This window comes from Morone saxatilis, unplaced genomic scaffold (assembly GCF_004916995.1).
Source record: "Morone saxatilis isolate NCDOM2014 unplaced genomic scaffold, NCSU_SB_2.0 Contig19, whole genome shotgun sequence".
NCBI lineage: Eukaryota > Metazoa > Chordata > Actinopteri > Moronidae > Morone > Morone saxatilis.
The window spans coordinates 9,721,893-9,740,112 of NW_023339751.1; the positions used below are offsets into that span (position 1 = coordinate 9,721,893).

The 18,220-nt window shown below is 42.0% G+C and overlaps 1 protein-coding gene across 1 annotated transcript in view; it reads right to left on the bottom strand.

Annotated features, from left to right (window-relative positions):
- Positions 1–17,991, bottom strand: part of wdfy4 (WDFY family member 4) — a 39,194-nt gene extending 21,203 nt beyond the window's left edge. Inside the window, exons 1-37 of the mRNA XM_035664185.1 lie at positions 17,555–17,991; positions 16,660–17,260; positions 16,420–16,513; positions 15,248–15,505; positions 13,909–14,020; positions 12,989–13,116; positions 12,537–12,665; positions 12,226–12,415; positions 11,508–11,697; positions 11,047–11,207; positions 9,659–9,891; positions 9,423–9,562; positions 8,967–9,097; positions 8,591–8,692; positions 8,319–8,509; positions 6,726–7,456; positions 6,521–6,614; positions 6,214–6,428; positions 5,988–6,079; positions 5,609–5,834; positions 5,198–5,274; positions 4,892–5,110; positions 4,515–4,693; positions 4,179–4,410; positions 3,496–3,647; positions 3,310–3,421; positions 3,031–3,221; positions 2,768–2,920; positions 2,546–2,619; positions 2,025–2,183; positions 1,803–1,897; positions 1,608–1,704; positions 1,275–1,477; positions 721–887; positions 526–645; positions 265–438; positions 29–187 (exon numbers count right to left, since the gene is read on the bottom strand). Of these exons, the coding sequence (XP_035520078.1) occupies positions 29–187; positions 265–438; positions 526–645; positions 721–887; positions 1,275–1,477; positions 1,608–1,704; positions 1,803–1,897; positions 2,025–2,183; positions 2,546–2,619; positions 2,768–2,920; positions 3,031–3,221; positions 3,310–3,421; positions 3,496–3,647; positions 4,179–4,410; positions 4,515–4,693; positions 4,892–5,110; positions 5,198–5,274; positions 5,609–5,834; positions 5,988–6,079; positions 6,214–6,428; positions 6,521–6,614; positions 6,726–7,456; positions 8,319–8,509; positions 8,591–8,692; positions 8,967–9,097; positions 9,423–9,562; positions 9,659–9,891; positions 11,047–11,207; positions 11,508–11,697; positions 12,226–12,415; positions 12,537–12,665; positions 12,989–13,116; positions 13,909–14,020; positions 15,248–15,505; positions 16,420–16,440 (5,907 nt within the window). The 5' untranslated portion in view covers positions 16,441–16,513; positions 16,660–17,260; positions 17,555–17,991. The remainder of the gene's footprint in view (positions 1–28; positions 188–264; positions 439–525; positions 646–720; positions 888–1,274; positions 1,478–1,607; positions 1,705–1,802; positions 1,898–2,024; positions 2,184–2,545; positions 2,620–2,767; positions 2,921–3,030; positions 3,222–3,309; positions 3,422–3,495; positions 3,648–4,178; positions 4,411–4,514; positions 4,694–4,891; positions 5,111–5,197; positions 5,275–5,608; positions 5,835–5,987; positions 6,080–6,213; positions 6,429–6,520; positions 6,615–6,725; positions 7,457–8,318; positions 8,510–8,590; positions 8,693–8,966; positions 9,098–9,422; positions 9,563–9,658; positions 9,892–11,046; positions 11,208–11,507; positions 11,698–12,225; positions 12,416–12,536; positions 12,666–12,988; positions 13,117–13,908; positions 14,021–15,247; positions 15,506–16,419; positions 16,514–16,659; positions 17,261–17,554) is intronic.
- Positions 17,992–18,220: the final 229 nt, after the last annotated feature.

Here is an 18,220-nt window from a genome sequence, read left to right on the forward strand (position 1 = left end):
GTGTGTGTGCGCGTGTGTGTGCATTCACCTCCAGCAGCAGAACGAGAGGATGTGCGTTGGTGTTGGCTGACACATTGAGAAGACTGTCCATCAACAGAATACGGATGAAGTCACACACTGGCTTCCTGTTTGATTGACTATTGAACGTGTCCTCACCTTCAGTCGTTATGCAAGGCTCAACCACACCCTGAAGGAAGTGAACAAACCAGTGAATAAGACCAGAGAGATGAGAACTGTTTCACAAATCCAGAGTAACACACAAACCTCTAAACTGTCCGGAGGGTACACAACTCCAGCGAGAGCATGGAGGAACGCTGGTGACGCCCACAGTGGGTCTCTGGGCCGGAGGTTATGGAGAAGACAAAGGAACTGCATTACACTTGCGGGGAGCTGCGACTCCCACGATGCATCATTGTCGGACATGTGCTTTGTTAGTGGCTGTTACAAAATAAAATAAAAATGTATTACACATTATTAATTTGTGATGAAGAATACTGATAAAATGTGCAGGCATTACGATCCTACCTGAGTGACGATGACTTTGACTAATTCCAGCAGTATTATCGCAGCCTCAACACAGAGCGGCTGAGCAGGAGTGTCTGCTTGGCTGTCAATAAATGACTGTAGGATATCATCCAAATTCACCTGCAGATGACACGTAATAAAGCATTATGATAGCAACAACGAAAAGGATGATTAACAAAATGAATAATTACTCACTTTCCCCTCTGAAGTGTGACTGGCATTCTTCCCCAACAGCAGAGCAGCCAGGGCTTCATACACCTGAAGCAGGTGAGAGTGTCTGATCAGCAGCCCCTGTAGGACATCAAAACCGGGACATGTGGTGCTGGAGCACTCATAAGACCAAGAATGAGCTCGAAGGTTGTCTGGCAAGGCAAGGCAAGAAATCAGTAATAGAGGTTGATTTTGGATTAAAGTAAGACACCCAAAATATTTTAATAGACTTAAATATTAAATGAGTTTAAGATGTTCAAACACATTACTAAAACTATAATTTTCATATTAATTTTCATATTCCAGTCATGATGAGGTTTATGTGTGCAAAATCATGTTAACTGATAATATAACTGCTGTTCATTACACTGAACGGCATGTAGCCAACATTGAGATGTAGAACAAAAAACACAAATTTACACATTAGAATTATGCATCAAATTAACCTAATAGCGTGTGATTCCAGTAAAAGAGGTTAAAAAGACAACATTTAATTGTGTCCCTGGTTTGCTGTGAAAAATCCATTCAACTTGATGTACCCATGACTGCAAAAGGTTCCTCCATGCTGTCTATGAGTGTTGCTGGGAGTACCCCCTCTCTGAAGCTGCTCTGCTGGCTGGGACTCGACAGAAAGTGTGTGAGCAGGACGAGACCCAGTCTCAAGGTGGAAGGGTGAAGGTGGGGCTGAAGGAAGAGCAGGAACCAATCACTGCCCAGGGCATCAAATACAGCTTTCTGCCAACTAGTGAGGAATGAAAACATGAAAATAATTCAGTTAATATTTCTGCCATGATATTATGGCCCATTAATACTGGGAAAATATGTTTTTGTTCCAGATTTGGTTTATTGAAATAGAAACACGTAATACTCACTCTTTGATTAGCAAGCTGTCTGAGTTGAGGATTTCACAAAGAGAGAGTAACATCTGGTTGCGGATCCAGATGAGGCTGGCTGGATCAGAACTCTGAACTAAAGCGCAGATAAGACAAGTGTGGTTCAGTGGCAGTAACACCTTGTGTCATCTGTGAGCCATATAATGTACTGTGGTTGTGTGTTATATGATGTACCTGGCGTATCTTGTGAAGGATCACTGTCAGATATCTTGGTGCCTTCATTTAGGTTACTTAGAGGAGGAAGTGTGTAGACCAAAAAGAGCCCAAGTCTGACCAGATAGAAAGACAGATTTTAAATACACAGCTATTCCTAAAACCTTAATTTATCTGGTATCTTTATATGGAAACTGTATGACAGGAGCCCTTTGTTGTGGCTGGTGTATTCCCTGACTGTACCTGCTGATGTCCAAAGGGGTGAAGTGAGCTTTTAGGAGGGATGTGATGACACAAGAAACGATCTTAACCTTCTCAACGGTCATGGCAGGATCAGAGAGCTTAAACAGCAGGTTTTGTAGCAGGCCCATACTGTGCATGACCGCTGCATTCCTGCTGTCACTGCTGAGAATACAGAGAGAGAAACCCAGAGACCATTAATATCAATCACAATCTGTTCCCACAGACAGAAAATCTAATTCAGCAATCCACACACATGTTCAGTCATGCTCTTCTCTTCAGCCTCTGTGACTGATTCTGTTGAACATTCCCTTGACTACTTCGGTCGTACATTTCCGTGATATTGATGACAGGCTGCAGGAGATGTTCACAGAAGAGCCGATAAACTCTGTCTACAATGCTGAACAAGACCCTCTTTATTGTGTTATGTAACTCATTGGCCATGTGAGTTAATAGTAAATTAGATTAAAGCTACAGTGTATTCTGTGTTGTCTGGTCACATGCTGATAAGCTGTGGCAATTACCTTGAGGAATTCAGGATTTCAGCAAAGTGGTTCAGAACTGCAAGGTCCAGATGATCTGATGTTTTCTGCCACACCTGAAAAGCAAGATGTAAGTATAACGAGAGAGCAACAAAACTCTAACCATAAGTTTCCAGATGAAATAAAAACATAAAATAAATACTGGGTGGACATAAAAAATTTTAAACATAAACAAAGTTTTTATGCTAAAATTTGGATGCTTACCTCCAGGTTACACAGCAGGGCCTTGAAAGCAGGTGTGTTTTGTAGGCAACCAGACCCAGAGCTTGGGTCCACTGAACTCGAGAGATACAGGACCAACTGAAAGGTTCTGTGACTGACCAGATTGCTCTTCATCTTGAGCAGGAAAGCTAGCAGCTACAAGGAGAACAAATCATATATATAATATCGGAACAGAGCATAACAGATGTATGTTTTATACATCATCGTGTGTAGCTACTCTGATGATTTTACAAGATCTGACAGACCTTGTATCCATTGATGCGGTTCATTTCTTGCTGCATGGCAGAGTTGGTCTCCAGCACAGAAAGAAGAACTTTAACAGCTGCATACAGTGAGCTGTCATCTGGTGCCATTGCAACCAGACTGAGAACAACTGCAGGCCCACCGACATACAGGAAACCCTTGGATGCGCTGCTGGGGGTGAACGTACGCACACCTAATAGAAAGAGGACATGCACTTACCAAATGTGCCTGCAAGAATGAACTAAAGTGAAAATGAAGTTTTCAAAATAATACTTATTTACCAAAATGTCCAACCAGGGCTGCTCCTATGGTGCGAGCTGTACCACTCAGGTGCTGGCTGATGTTTCGAGCTACGAGCACAGGGGTGGAGTGATCCCGAGATGTTATCCCCATCTGTAATTACACACAATGATTTCTACTCTGTATCAAAACAACAAACACGTAGGTTTAACATGGACTCATCTTACCTCTTTAGCAATTAGCCTGCAGTCCACCTCATTGTAATCGTCTCTGATCTGTGCAACAGTTGTCAATGTAGAAATTGCTGGGTTGATGCCAAATGAGATCCTCTCCTCAGGAACCAGCCTGAGAGGGAGAGACTCAGCTTCTGGATCATGGCCTGGACACAAACAGAGGTGAGACAACGCAGGTAGGTAAAGTTACAAGAGTCAAATGTAATGTGTCACCATAAGTATCACTATTAAGAAAAACTTGTTGTGTAATTCATTTATTAATTAAAAAAATATTTCAATGTCAATAGTTATAGTTGATCTGCATCAGTATAGATATATACTCCCATATTGAAGCACATCATCTGTTCTGCAAAGAAAATCATGCATGCATGCAATGAGCACCAGGACATGACATGCAGTAAATTATGTTGTCACCATGACAACATAATTTACTGCATGTCATGCTCATTGCATGCATGCAGACATAAATAACTAAACTAAGTGACCTGTCACACTTACAAACAGCTATATCTTGTTCTAGTATTATATTTACTCATAAATCACAACAAAATACATTTACAGATGTAAACATGTACGGCATGCATCATATGTGATTATCCAGGAGGACTTACAGGAAGTAAACAAAAGACCTACTGTGGAAATCTGGCGAAATTCTTGCACAAGCTCTTGTGACTCACCTGTGTTGCGCAGAGCCAGGAAGTTGCCCACATAGGCGGTGCCTTGTGTATATATGACAACCACAGCCTCGGGGCTCAAAGCCTCTTCAAACAGGTAAGAAGGACCCACTCGCCACACTAGAGCAGCATGCTCCTTCCAGAGAGCTGGTGTTCCTATCAGTCCGTACACATCAATCACAGCCGTTGGGTCCATGGAGGCATGCTGACCAGGGAATGGCTGAATATACTTCATCTAACAGAAAATTCAGAGGCTGTGATACATGAATACATAAATGTCACATTAGACCTAGAATCACTTTAATCATCAGCTCCTCAGTCTCTCTCCTCTCATCATACCTTTCCTGTCCCGACTGCCTTGCCGTTGAAGTAGGCTGAGGCCAGACAGCTTTTCTTCACGTCTTTGGCCATGACCACAGCCAGATGGTGCCACTGGCCTGGGACCAGCATGCTGGAGCAGCGGAACCTCAGTGATGTAGGCAAAGAAGTGGGAGTGCCAACTTCTGGCTCCATCATATCTGTTAAACAGACACGGAGCAAGAAATTCAGTCAATCTCTGCAGCAAACTGATGATGTAATTATTGTGCAGTCCCACTTTTAACACAATTAATAAGGAACAGCTGACAGTTAGTTGTAAAAGCTAGAAAGCTAAACAATTTTATGTAATTTCTCGCCAATAAATAAATGTTATGCAAGTTCACCAAGGGCAATCTTACCCAGGTATGTAAATGCTTCCTCCTCTGTGGAGATAACCAGACAGCCATCACAGGCTGAGAAGGAGATAGACAGACAGATGTACTGTTGTTCAGTCCGGGACATGTGGCGCACCACTGACAGCAGACGGATTGGGTGGGCATCACAGGCTGAACTGAACCTGTTGATCTGGAACCAGCAGGAAAACGAGAGACCAGCTGTAGGTGGAAAACCCCGGCATTCTAAAACATAAGAGGTAGACGATTAGCCATTTTATTCTGATTTATTCACAAATATGTGAGAATTAAACATTTAGAAATATCACTTACCTCCTCCAATTCCACCTGTTGGGATTGAATCAGCTGTCACTCCTTTCACTGTGGCCAGAGAGGGCAGGAAAAGGCAGCTGCAAAGGATAACACGTGCCAAGAAGTTAGTGAATGAATGACGTTCTTACATTGTGATTTCCCCACAAGTGAAACCTCCCTGAGGTAATTGCTGCAGCGCATATGTTATGATTATTTCATGCATAGCACATGTACACACACTTCTGACACTATCCTATACTAAATTCTGAGCTTTATTATGAGTAATACTCTTGATAATCATCTCTTTCAATATTATATGCAACATATATTTTTGCTGCAACATTTAATTAAATTCAACAACATTAAAATTGTCCAATCTAGTCTATTTGATACTGCAGGACAACATGGAGCCAAAGTAAAACAAGGACTCACCCATATCCACTCTCACTCATGTCAAACTCTACAAAGGCAGGTGAGGAGGAGACCCGGTGTGGTCTGAAGGTGCGCGGAGAAGTAATGGACACCAGACTGATAATCTGGTGGAGAGGGATTGCAGAACCAACAGATTCACTCTGAGTTGTGGACTTTAACAAGCTGAAGGTCCGCTTCAGTGTCTTTACTGGAGATCTCGATGAGGCATCTGCCTCTAAATTGGGACCTGGTTTAGAACACACAAGCAAAATCCAATGTGTGACCTGCTTAATGTCTGTGTTTGAGAGACCTTGAGAGGATTGAATCTAGCATGCATCAGTAAAAAGCAGGCATTAAAACAAAATAAAGATTAAGTTAGTAAAATACACCAAGTATGTACCATTTGTAACAGAAGGTTTGTCTAGTAGTTGCAAATGCATGGCCGTTTTGTCTGCCAAGCACATTAGAGGATCCCCTAAACACAGGTACTTTCTGAGGAGAAGAAAGTAACAAATAGATGTCAGACATATAATACTGTAGCACAAAACAAAATTCAAAAGCATCTTCATCTTCGGTACAAAAACTAAATGCATGTGTCTGAACCTCAGAGGCTGAGTTTGTTTTACCTGAAGTCTGCTTGTGTGATGGCCTGGGAGGCAAGCTTCTCCAGGATCCGTGTAACAGGTAGATGTAACGGGTGATTTGGAGCCAGCAACATGCTCGGACAGTGGGCTAGGAGTGTGGAGATGAGCCCCCCCTCACACATTATCTGGCGGTTTCGCTCTGATTTGACTATGGCCTGGATGTGATGTGCCAGTGAAAATTGGACCTCCATGGACAGCTGGGAAAGAGGGGGAAGAAATTTGTCTCATATTGGGGTCCTATTCTGTATTAAATAGTATGCAACATTAGGGTTTCGGTCTAGGAAGTTACCTGTGGGTCCTCAGGAGTAAACACTGATGGAAGGAGAGTCATAATAACTCGGATTGCTCCTGGATGAAGAATAACATGATCGCAGGTGAACCTACTGTAAGCCGATCAAAAAACACAAAACAAAGATACGAATGTAAAGCAAAATTCATCTTATTAGGAATATGGCTGAATCTTCATCCCCCTCCATATGGTTAGAAATATCCACCTGTACTGAGACTCTGTGCAGACTGAGGAAATACTTGGAGCTGTGTTTCTGGATCTTGTATGCGTGTCCTCCATTGACTGCGGGCCTGATCCCAAGTGGACAGGGGGGGACCCTGAATACACTCCTTCAGGCCCTGCTGATCCATTTGGTTTCTCTTTATCTCCGTCACACCCATCCTCAGGCTTTAATTCAACACTTAATTCCAGAGGAGAGTAGGTCCCTGTGGCAAACTGGTCAAGATAGGAGAGCAGCCTTATACATGTCCGAAGAGTGACAGGAAGATTGGGCTGCGGTGTGGTGGAGGATGAGGTAGGAGTTTCAGATGTTTCCGCTAAGTCAACAAACTGGGAGAAGCTCTTTCCAGGAGACTGGTTCTCCTCTGCAGACCTGGGACAGGAGCCCTCCTCTCTATCAAATTTCTCTTTATCAGGGCCTTCAGTGTGGAAGCAGCCCAGCTGAATTAGAGCCTCTGCTAGTCTTTCATAAAAGCCACCAGTCTCAAAATGGTGTGCATTTACTGTGTGAAGATGCACAGCCAAGGCCAGAATGTGGAGAGTGAGGAGGAGGAGGTCCAGCAGCGGTTGATGCCCCAGGGACTTCCACACTTCTGCCTGGGGAGGGTCAGACAGAGCTCCTTCCATGTCGATCACCAGAGACAGCAATCCGGTGAAGCCTCCCGCTCTCCTGAAAGCGTCCCAGCTGTTGGGGCTCTCCAGCACCTTCAGCACCGACTGAAATACAGAAGAGAGGAGCCATTTGGACCAGTAAGCATGTGGAATCAGCAAGCTTAATCATAGATGTGACAAGCTGATACTGTTTACTATACTTTGTACATAATGTATTTTGACACTAAGCTATGTTCAAAGTCTCAGCTTTTAAAAGAATCTCCCTAGTAAATTAAAGTTAATTAAAAAATGTCATGAAAAATAGATGAAACATATAGATATATCATAAATCATTTCTGGTAACTAGTTTTTGGAGGTGAACAAAATCACATTAGCTTTATTCAATTTAGAGACCTAATCCATCAGGTAGGTAATGTGTGAGGCAGAACGCAGAGGGAAACGTGATTAACTGAAACTGGAGTAATCACAATGGCTCTTAACACTTGCCAACCCAGGTCGTACCCAATCTGATTGCCACCTGCTTTAACCGTGTTAGTGCAGAGAACACACACGCACGCACACACAAGCACAAGCACACACACATTAAATATACACAATATCTGCAAGTAAGTGCTCTTCTTGCTGCCATCTATAAAAACGGACACATACAGTGGGTGTGTAACTTAGTTAAGCTTAATCAGATCTCTGTCCCATTCACTGATCTGATCGAGGTGGTAATCTTCAGCGTGCCACAGCACAAGGCTGCGGGCCTAATCAAATCGGTCCAGAGTTAACAGCTAAACCTGTTTTAGCAAATCAATCTGCATTTGTCTCTAATGTAATCAGGGTCCCACATGCTAAGAAAATAAATTCACTAGTTTATAATGTTTTAAGAGCATTAACATTTGTTATGATTTGATGTAGAGTGGAGACTACATTTACAGTTCAGCTGAGATCACTGCATATTTGAGTGTTTCTGGATGTGTACCTGCAAAAGGTCCCGTTTCAACCCAAGTTCCTGCTGTGTAGAGGAGCAGAGGGCTCCTATGGCTGTGCTCATGAACTCTTCAGCGTTAATCTCAGCTAGCTGCTCCAAAATGCTCAGAGTGGGACCTCGATACTGATCTTCATCCAGGAAGATCTTTATGTAGGGAACCATACCAAGGTCTCGCACTGAAACTGGAATACACATGCAAAAATGAAATACTTAAAATGACTGCAGATGTGGAAAGAGTCGTGAAAGACATTGAAAGTGAATACCTGTGTTTTTGATCGATCTTAAAGTAAGGGTTGACACAACTTGAAGCATACAGGTAGTGAGCAATTTCTCACTGTCCTCCACACATGGCAGCTGCTGGGGATCTAAAGATCACAAGAACTTCAGATGCAAATTACAAAGTCACATACAAGGTGAGAAGAAATTTCACATGTGACATTTGGCTGCTGAGCCACACTGGCAGGCATTTTATTTTAAAGTGACTCACTCTGGAAGTAAAAGGACTGAATCATTACTAGGTGTACTAAATCCCAAATTCACTGTAATGACGTATTGTGTCAAACAATGGCTCTCTGTCTGCTATTAGTAGTTGTCCAATCACCATTACATCAGAAGTTGAGGAAACAAATATGTTCATACTTATTTGAGGGGAAGAGACAACTCCAGCCTTCCTTAGGATCTTAGCTCTCCTACGAAGTTCACCAAGCAGCAGTTCCAGCAGACCCCAGTCACTTAGCACCTCAGCTAGCATACTACTGCGCACTGTCATCCTACAGAGGAGAAGAGATCAGTCTTATTCAGCCAGCATCAAATAAACAATGGTTGGAAGCTTCTTTTCATTAACATAAAAAGAATTATACCTAAAATTGGCAACTTTATCGGGTCCTGTATACATCTGTCTTAATGATCAGAATAACCAAGCTGTTGCATTTGGAGAAGATTATGTTTATAACGATTTCCTATTTAAACTAGCTCCCTGAGAGAATTATGTCAACTGAGGGGAGAGCAGTAAATTCTGACTTGTATTAGCGCATACATTTAGGATAAAATGTTTTGATTATTCTGAGTAATATGTTACCAACTAGCACTGGTCACCTGTGAAAAAACTTGAGAGCCACCACTCCAAACTCTATCCCCGCCATTCCTCCAGCCAGTGTCCCAGCCCAGCTCTGCTTCAGCACAACCAGCAGTGCTCGCAAGGTCTCATGGGGGATGTAGTTCAACTTAAAGACCACCTGCAGGAAACCCAGCATTTAATCAGACCTCGTACGCATGTTGTGTTAAAGAAAAGGCATGCACAGGGACTCTGCTGTCAACATTAGAAGTCATACCATCTCTAGCAGTGAGAAGAATAGTTTCTGGACAGGTGCTGGTTTAAGGCACACACAGGCAGCCAGCTGAGTCATCGACTGGACAGTCCATTCCAATAGGAAGAAATTGGCTGTGTCCCTCTCCCATATAGTCTGCAGGGTTCGAAGAAGCTGGCAGCACAGCAGAGAATCCTGAGAACGCAGCAAGGAGGCCTGCAGCAGGTGGAAGGCGGGCAGGTTCTTTACTGCTGAACCTGGAGACAAAAGTACATTAGGTAAGTATACTTAAGTAGTCAAAGGAGGTTTCAGCCCTTTAAAACAGGTCATATTGAATTGCTATTGACTGTATTCTTGTACTAGTCTATGACATAAAGTACAGCAAAACAATATCAGCCTGAGGTCAATTTAGCCAGAGGATGTTTAAATTTAAAGCTCAATTTATCAGATTGTTTTGTCTAGCAAGGTCAGACAGTCAATTTTTTAAGAAAAAAGAAATCCAATAAATTACAAACAACCTTTAACACTGAGAACATTCTGAATCCCATAAACCAATCGAGTTACACATACATAGATAGATTGAAAACAAACAACATAACATCCACGAAGGCAAAGGAAAAGTAGCATAATCTGCCTTGATAGAGTTTGGTCGCTGCATTGTCAAAATATTGAGAGGAGGTCTTAGATTTGGAAGCTTAAAACATACTTGTGTTTGTTGTGAATAAATATATACCTGGTTAGTAATAGGATTCATTTTCACACTTAGTCAAAATTGCATCAGAACCAAATAAGATCAGCACAAAACAGTCGCTGGTCCCTCTGCTGGAAAGAGCTCTACTCCTTGATGTGATGGATGGGTGCTGAGTGTGTGTGTCTGTGTGTAGGTTTGGATGGGTAAGCGTGTGTTTATTATGGACACTCTATTTATGAGTGTTGGATGGAGGTGTGTGTGCATCTATGATAGATGGCTGGTTGCTGTAGGCCAGTGGTGAATGAATGTGGGGCATCCTAACAGAGTTAGAGAGGAAGCCTCCACTTCATCATCCCAGACATAATCACCTCAGCTTCCTGTTAACCTAAGGGGTGTTGTGCACTGCTGCGGGGTAGCAGTGGGGGAATGGGGAGTCAGGGTGTGTGGGAAATCAGGGAAAGGTAGTGGTGTAGTTTGGGTGGGTTATATGAGGGCAAAAGTGCAAAGGAGGGATGAACTCTGTGGTCATTTGGGGGGGCCCCCCTTCCCTAAGCCTATCTTTGCTGAGCTATGCATCTGATGATAATTAGATGGTTTGCAGTGTGAATGTGGAAAGGATGGTTCAGAGTTCATCCCCTTGGTACAATGAACTGTTAGAGATAATTAGGGAGGGGAGGGCAGAGAATAACAATGCGGAACTTAAAGTGAAGATTTCACCTACCTTTGGTGAGTGGCGGGTCGAACCTAAAGCCTGGAGGCTGGGGGTTGGTGACACAAAGAGCCACTTTCAGCTCAGTTTTCCCAAGCTGGGTGAAAGACGCGATGAGAGCCAACAACTCCTCCACAGGCTGGAACTGATCCACAGAAACACCTTCCTCACAGCTTATGATGGTATAAAGACACAAAAAGGTTCAAGTTACATGAAAAGCAGAGAGAGCAAACTAATTACGTTTATATGAATAATTGTACGCTTTGAAGGGGCTGTATATTTAGACCATGAAATTCCACTTGATTTCTAAGAATGTCTGTTTACCAAAAATACAAAGATCTCATTCTTCTGATGACGTTTCATTTCTTTAAACAAGAATGTACTCTCAAAGCGCACTCTTTGAACAAGTCTCATTTACTCCTAATCCTGAAATCTCATAGTAGTTTCACTCTGTTTATGTCCTTTTATCTCACCGTTTCAGGATGTTCTCAAGGACCTTGTAGCCATTGTTGGTGTCAAACTCCATGAAGAGGGCCGGATTGAGAGCATAGGTGTCTCTAATAAAGCTGAACACAGCCACAGCCACCTCAGCTAGCAGTGGTCCTGAGACATCAGCACTGATGTGCAACAGGTTCTGGGTGCAGATACGCACACAGTTCTTGCCTAAAGACAGTGCTCTTGGTTAGTGAAGCAGTAATTGTTAAGAAATATACAATACATCAGAACAATAGCATCCGCACAGTTTTCCATTCGTGAAATGTATCACCACATACAAATAATGTTTCAAGCACACATCTCACACAGGTTCAGCCACAGAGTTATGTGAACAAAATACCACGCTGGAAAATACTGACGACAACAAATCAAACTCAACTTGTGTTTACCAGAACATTTAAGTGAATTATGTGTGCTGATGGGGGCATCATGTGAAACATACTTGCTGTATGTCTCTCTGCTGGGATGTTTGGTCATGTGTCTCTATAACTATCTCATCACTGGAACAAAAATATCTGCACAAATAACTTTCCCTGATCAAATCAAATTATTCACTTTCTGTGCAACCTGTTATCTAATGCATTTAATAGCTGTCCTTGTCTGCTCGGTGGAATAGAGTCATAACAGGGAAGCAAAACAAACAACCGACTATGAGATAAACAGAAAAGTTAACTTATTCCAGTAGTTTTGAGTCACCTAGCAAGTTCGGGACAGTGTTGCTTGTTGCTACAGCAGAGACTGCCTTGAGGAAGCGAGAGGCCTGATGTCTCCAGGCGGCGCTGGTCTGGTCCCATAATGATGTTAGACCAATGATAAGGCACTGCAGTTCCTGAGTTTCCACCAGTCTCTCCACATTGACTGGCTGCCTACACAGCTGAAGGAGAACCTGTAAAAGAGCAAAGGGAAGAAGATTAGAGTGACACCAAAGGGCGATAGGTGAGTAGAGCTTGTGTAATGAGGTAAAAAGTAAACAAAAGGTGTAAAATGAGGCTATTGCCTCAATTGACCTGTGTTAGTGGCTCCTGAAAGGCCTCTTCAATGGCCACATTCTCCTTTTTAGCTGGAAGGCACACTAGCAGGTAGAGACATTTCACCAAAGCAGCAGGGAGCCCTGGGTTTATACAGGACAATATATCCTACAAACACACACAAAGATCAGTGTTTTCATTTTGATTCGTCTAAAAAAAAGGAACCTTTAAATGCATTTACCAAACTGTCTTAGTTTGGGGAAATCTAATGCACTGTGAAGATACGAGTGGTAATATGATAAATATGACGTCATTTTGTCTAATGAGCCAACATCAATCAAAGACTTCACATAAATAAGTATGTGAGTAATTTCCCCATGAATGAAGTGACTCCAATTGTAAAAAGGTTGTTAATTCAGCAACATTAATCAACTGAAAGTACAGACACCTGACTTTGCAAAGTTTGACAGTAAAGTGAAATTGTCACTCACTGAGCTGTCGGCTGTCAGCAGCAGCAGAGACTTTAACAGCAGCCATCCTTGATTGTCTCTCGTCTCACAGGTCGTCTCCTTTGTATCCTGCTTCTGGAAGAACCGCACCACCTCATCACGAGCCCCCTCTGAAACACAAAACATTCAACATGTGCTGAACACTGACCCCGAAGACTGAGGGGTCATGAACAAGGCAAAGACAGCAAGAGTGTCTACATGCTGCAGCTGCTTATTTACAGTAATAAGTAAAATCTAAATTAATATTTTAGTCAAGTGTACCAGTGTTTATACAGAAAGCAAAATGCATATCTTCGAGTTTGGGTGTTGTTTCACTTCTATTTTTAGAGAGGAAATTTGCATCGATTTTCTATTTCTAGTTTGTCAAGTGTGTGTGCTAAACTACAGTTCCTTAAAATTTATTTTAATATGGGTGTGCTCCCAAAAAGAGAAGCCATGAAAAGTCCCACTTTCTGCGGGTAAAATAGTTAAGAACTAAATAGCTACTACATGCTCTTTGTTAGTGCCTTAGCAAACTTGAACCCATGCCAGAGCTGCATCCAAAACCACAAGTATCTGTTGTATCTCTAAAAACAAAAAAGCTTCTCCTTCCTCCAGAAAAATACAATTCAACATAAACAACTAGCAAACAAACAGAAAGAAGGAAGTAAGACAGAGGAGACACAGAGAGAAAACTGACCGAACAACCTCAAGAAAGAAACTACAGATTATAATGAGAGATTGCATGTGCTTTGGCATCTCACTTTTAGTGACATGACATGAGTGATACTGAAGAAAGTTAAAACACTGGAAAAGAACCAGAGCACACTGAAAAAGCAGAAGTAAGACAGAAGAGGTAGAAAGCCCCTCTACCTGGAAAATAAAACCATACTGTATTTCCTCAAATGAGCATTTTCTAGTACCTGCAGTCCTTTCTGCCAGTCTGTTGTGGATGTTATGGATGACAGTGTCAGCAGTGAGAGCTGCAAGCCCCTTTATGTTCAGACCTTCAAGTCTGCCACCATCCTCACAGACCTGGGATCAGAGAGGAGAGAAAGTCCATCATACAAAGATCCAGAGAGACCAGGACAATTATCAATACACTGACAAAAATTAAACATGAGATGATGTCTGGAGCCGTCTACTGCAAATGGTATCTAAAGTATCTCTAATGTGAATTATAAACTGGTTTAGCGTGAAATTATGGGAATGAAATAAATGTAATTTCTTAGATACACATTAGTCTTTAGACCTGTATAAAAAGAATACAAATAGTGTACATACAACCCTAATTCTTCTTCTTGATATCTTGTATTTTTCTATTTTTATTTTGTTATTTAATGTGTATTTTTTTTAGTATCTGCTATGTTCTATCTGGAGCTGCTGTAACAAGTACATTTCCCCAGTGTGGGATCAATAAAGTCTATCTTATCTTATGAAATGACTGTATATACTGTATGTACATGCTGAAGGTTTCTGATCAACTGCATTTGGTGTGCGTTATGAGTTGCAGTCAAACATATTTCATCATCATATTATAGCCGGATGCTTGACTGCTTTGGCTAATGCACTACACTATAAATAATAGAAGCCAGTGTAGACTACATATGCTCTTTTCAGCTCCATAAGAGGATATCACATTTCACCTGAGTTTGCTATTCTTAAGTGAGGCCCTATGTTCTGGTCAAATCTCTGGTCATGAGGCTTACACACACACCCTCACACACACATACACACATAGAACCACACACAGCAGACCTGAGAGTGATTACGTCTGCAGCTGTAAGCCCGATCAATGGTGTTACACACACACAGATCAGTGATGGAATTTACATGGAGAGTGTGCACGGGGTGAAAAAAATAAAAAATAAAGAGGGGAGGTTTCTTCATCAGTGTGACGCAATTCAGGCATGAATGAGAAATTCCTCTTTTGCCAATTAATCAAAGTGAGGCCCTGAGGCCACGGGTCTGAAGCGCTTTTGTATTTCATTTCATGCCCCATAGATTTCCTGACAGAGGCTGCATACACACTTATTCAAGGGACAGTGATGTGATCAGCTGAGGGTCAAACATCTGACTGCCGCCTCATGTTGTGGTAATTGTTCATTCAAGGGGTCTGGAACAGTTTTGGAAACCGCAGCTTCCTCAGGCGTCAATTGAACCTTCTTTAAGGTTGGGTATTAAGTTGTGGCTCCACTTGTTGATCCTCCAGTTGATATCTCTATTTATTTGTTTGACAACAGAAAAATAAAGGGTCCATACCTGTATGTAGAGAGGCAAGACTTTGACTAGATGCTCCTCTCTCTGTTCTAAAGGGACATGGTCAGTTCTGTGGTCCGGGCTCGAGCATCTGTGGATTCCCAGCTCCTGTAGTTGTGCTCTGAGCTCTTGTAGGAGTTGAGAGTCCTTGCAAGACCCCTCCACTTTGTCCACCTTTAACTCCACAGAGACAGATAACTCCCCTGAAGCACTCAGCTCTCCGGTTTCCTTATTAATCCTTTCCCCTTTAGCAGTCTGGTCCTGGAGAGAGAAAAAAGGGGAAATCCTTAGATTGGCATTTTTTGTTCAGTTTACAAAATATCCAAAACATCTTTCCTTTGTCTGTCTCACTTCCTCAGATAAATTTGTTTCGTTCCCTACCCCCCTGAGCACATCACCAGACAGAAAGACAGACCACAGCAGTCATGTGCCATCCTCATTAACTGGTTATCAACCTCTGTGACGGATCTGCATGGCATAATTGATGCCCAATTCTCAGTAATTAGAAGCATTTAATTCAAGCTTCAAATGTCACTGCAGACGTTTTATACATTGTATTCTTTCCTTGATGAACAATTTGGGATCTTTTGCTCTTACAAAATCCAACTGATGTGACACTGACTCTAGGATGTCCTGTCTGTCTAAATGTTGCTAAATGTCTAGTTACTGAAATAATACTTCTACAGTTCGAAGTCCTTCACACGACAGAGCTGCTAATATAAGTGTTGTACATCTCACCCCAGAAGAAGGGTCAAAGAGAAGTTTACATATTACTGTATGCTTGAGGCTTGACTACATCATTGTTTCCTCATTAAGATGATATCATTTGCACGTTCTGTTTACAGACACTCATGATGAACAATGAAGAACACAGACTGCTACACTGATAAGCCGGTAGAATCAGTTATGACGGTAAGTAAAAGCAAAAGGCTGTTCACATTCCTCAAAAATTCATAAATACTTTGATGTTTCCTCATGTGAGAATGTCATGTGTCCAATATAAGTCTCTTCTAACTTATGCAATGGAAAAAATACCTCTATTGGGTTCTTCAGTGACATATAATTAGGTATGTATGCACACACGATCACAGTACAGCGACACTTCTGTCGCCTTCAATGTGCCTTTTCAGGAGGAAAATCATTCATGCAACACAGTTAAATCCTCTTATTCTTACCTGCACTTGTGTGAGAGCCATCTGGGGATTTCCTAGCTCCAAGAAGACACTGTCATCTGTGTTGTGTTATTCCAACTGAGTGAGTGGTCTGTCTCTGTTTCCATTCCAGAAAGAAAGACAAGCAGAAACCTGCTAAGACATACTAGCGCCTACTATGCAGACCCTTGTGTAAAAAAAACTCCCCGCCTCTTACTAATCTGCAACATGTAGACTGAACTTTGAACAAGCAGAGCAACTCACATCAGCTGGCCCGGGTCATGTGCCTTCTTACTTCCTTAGAGAAGGAGAAGTGAAAAACTGTTGTTTAGCTGGTTGGATGGGGCCCTCCCACTACAGCTCAAAGAAGAGTCCCATTGCTTTTTATAGACGTGTCATGTAAGACTGGCATGGTATGAATCACGGCGGCAGGATCCCATGATTCACCAGAGAAGCCAGCAAACACACAGCTTGTGACTTACAGGTGAAACAATAAGAAACAAATTGCATTGTGTGCGAGTGTCTGCAGATAAATGGAAAAACAGGCCTAACAGTGTTTAAAAGGTTTAGTAAATAAAACATTTAACAGCATCAGAAAACATATTTACAGATGTTGTTAGTGTTATCTTTTTTTTTTTTTTTTTACATTTGGCTCAGGTATTGGACGTCCATTCATACAAAGTAGGTTACTGTGATTTGGTTGTTTGTGGAGTGTAACTTAACTGAGCTTGGGGAAACTGCTGTGTTTGTACTGGTGACAGAAAGATAAAGCAGTGCCAACAACATAACTTAGCTAAATGGTGCCATCTTGTGGGTTATACTGGTGTAGAAATATGATGAAAAGCAGCCAGATGGAGAGAAAATCCTAAAAGAAATAATAATAAATAGACAACCTTAAAAACCTGCACTCATGTACTGTGGACATTAGCTTTACTTACGACATATTTAGCATTGAAACAGGTGTAACTAATGACATTAATGACTCAGCCATTTTAAAAACTCAATGGCTTATTTGGTCACTGAAACTGAATGACGTCGTCGTTTAACATGAAAGGAAACTGCAGACTTTCATTTGCAATAAATAAAAGCAGACATAAAATCCCCTCATAAACACAGAAACCAGCAGACACAGGTGAAGAAACACTGTCTGCTCACTCACAAGCTCAATGGCGCGTTATCTCCCCCCCATGTTCACGCCGTTTTGTTTTCCTCTGCTGCCCTCCGGCCGATAACGTTTCACCTCACAGCTGAGCCCAGAGATTGTGCCAAACTCAAATCGTCGGTTTGTGCCACGGCGATAGCGGACTTTACGCTGACAGCACGTGCAATGGATAAAACAACGTGTATCCCCTCCACGAGCCACAAAAACAAACACTTTCAGCCAGTGTCGCAAACGCATACAGTCTGTGAACTCTGCGGGTTTACGCCTCACTGTATTATGACCTCTAGCACATTAAACATTAAAGAAGACTCTAAAGGTGCTGTTATGACCCCAACAGATAAATAATCACAATAAATGATGCATTTTTCCTTCTAATAACTTACTACTTAAACTCTAATGTATATTAATTTCGTGCTAATTAGTTATTTATAATAACCTAAAACTACTCTACAAAATGTTTAACTATCAGCCCCAATACACACACACACACACATATTAGTAGGACACTACTAATTAACTTTTAAGGTGTTATTTTATTCATAGGGACCACGTGTTTTCTTGACGCAGGTGACATCACTGGCCACGTGACCCGCTGCGACCAACCAGAGAGCTAGGGCGTGGTCTGCCTCAATCAGTTTAGCACAATGACCCCCCCCCCCCCCC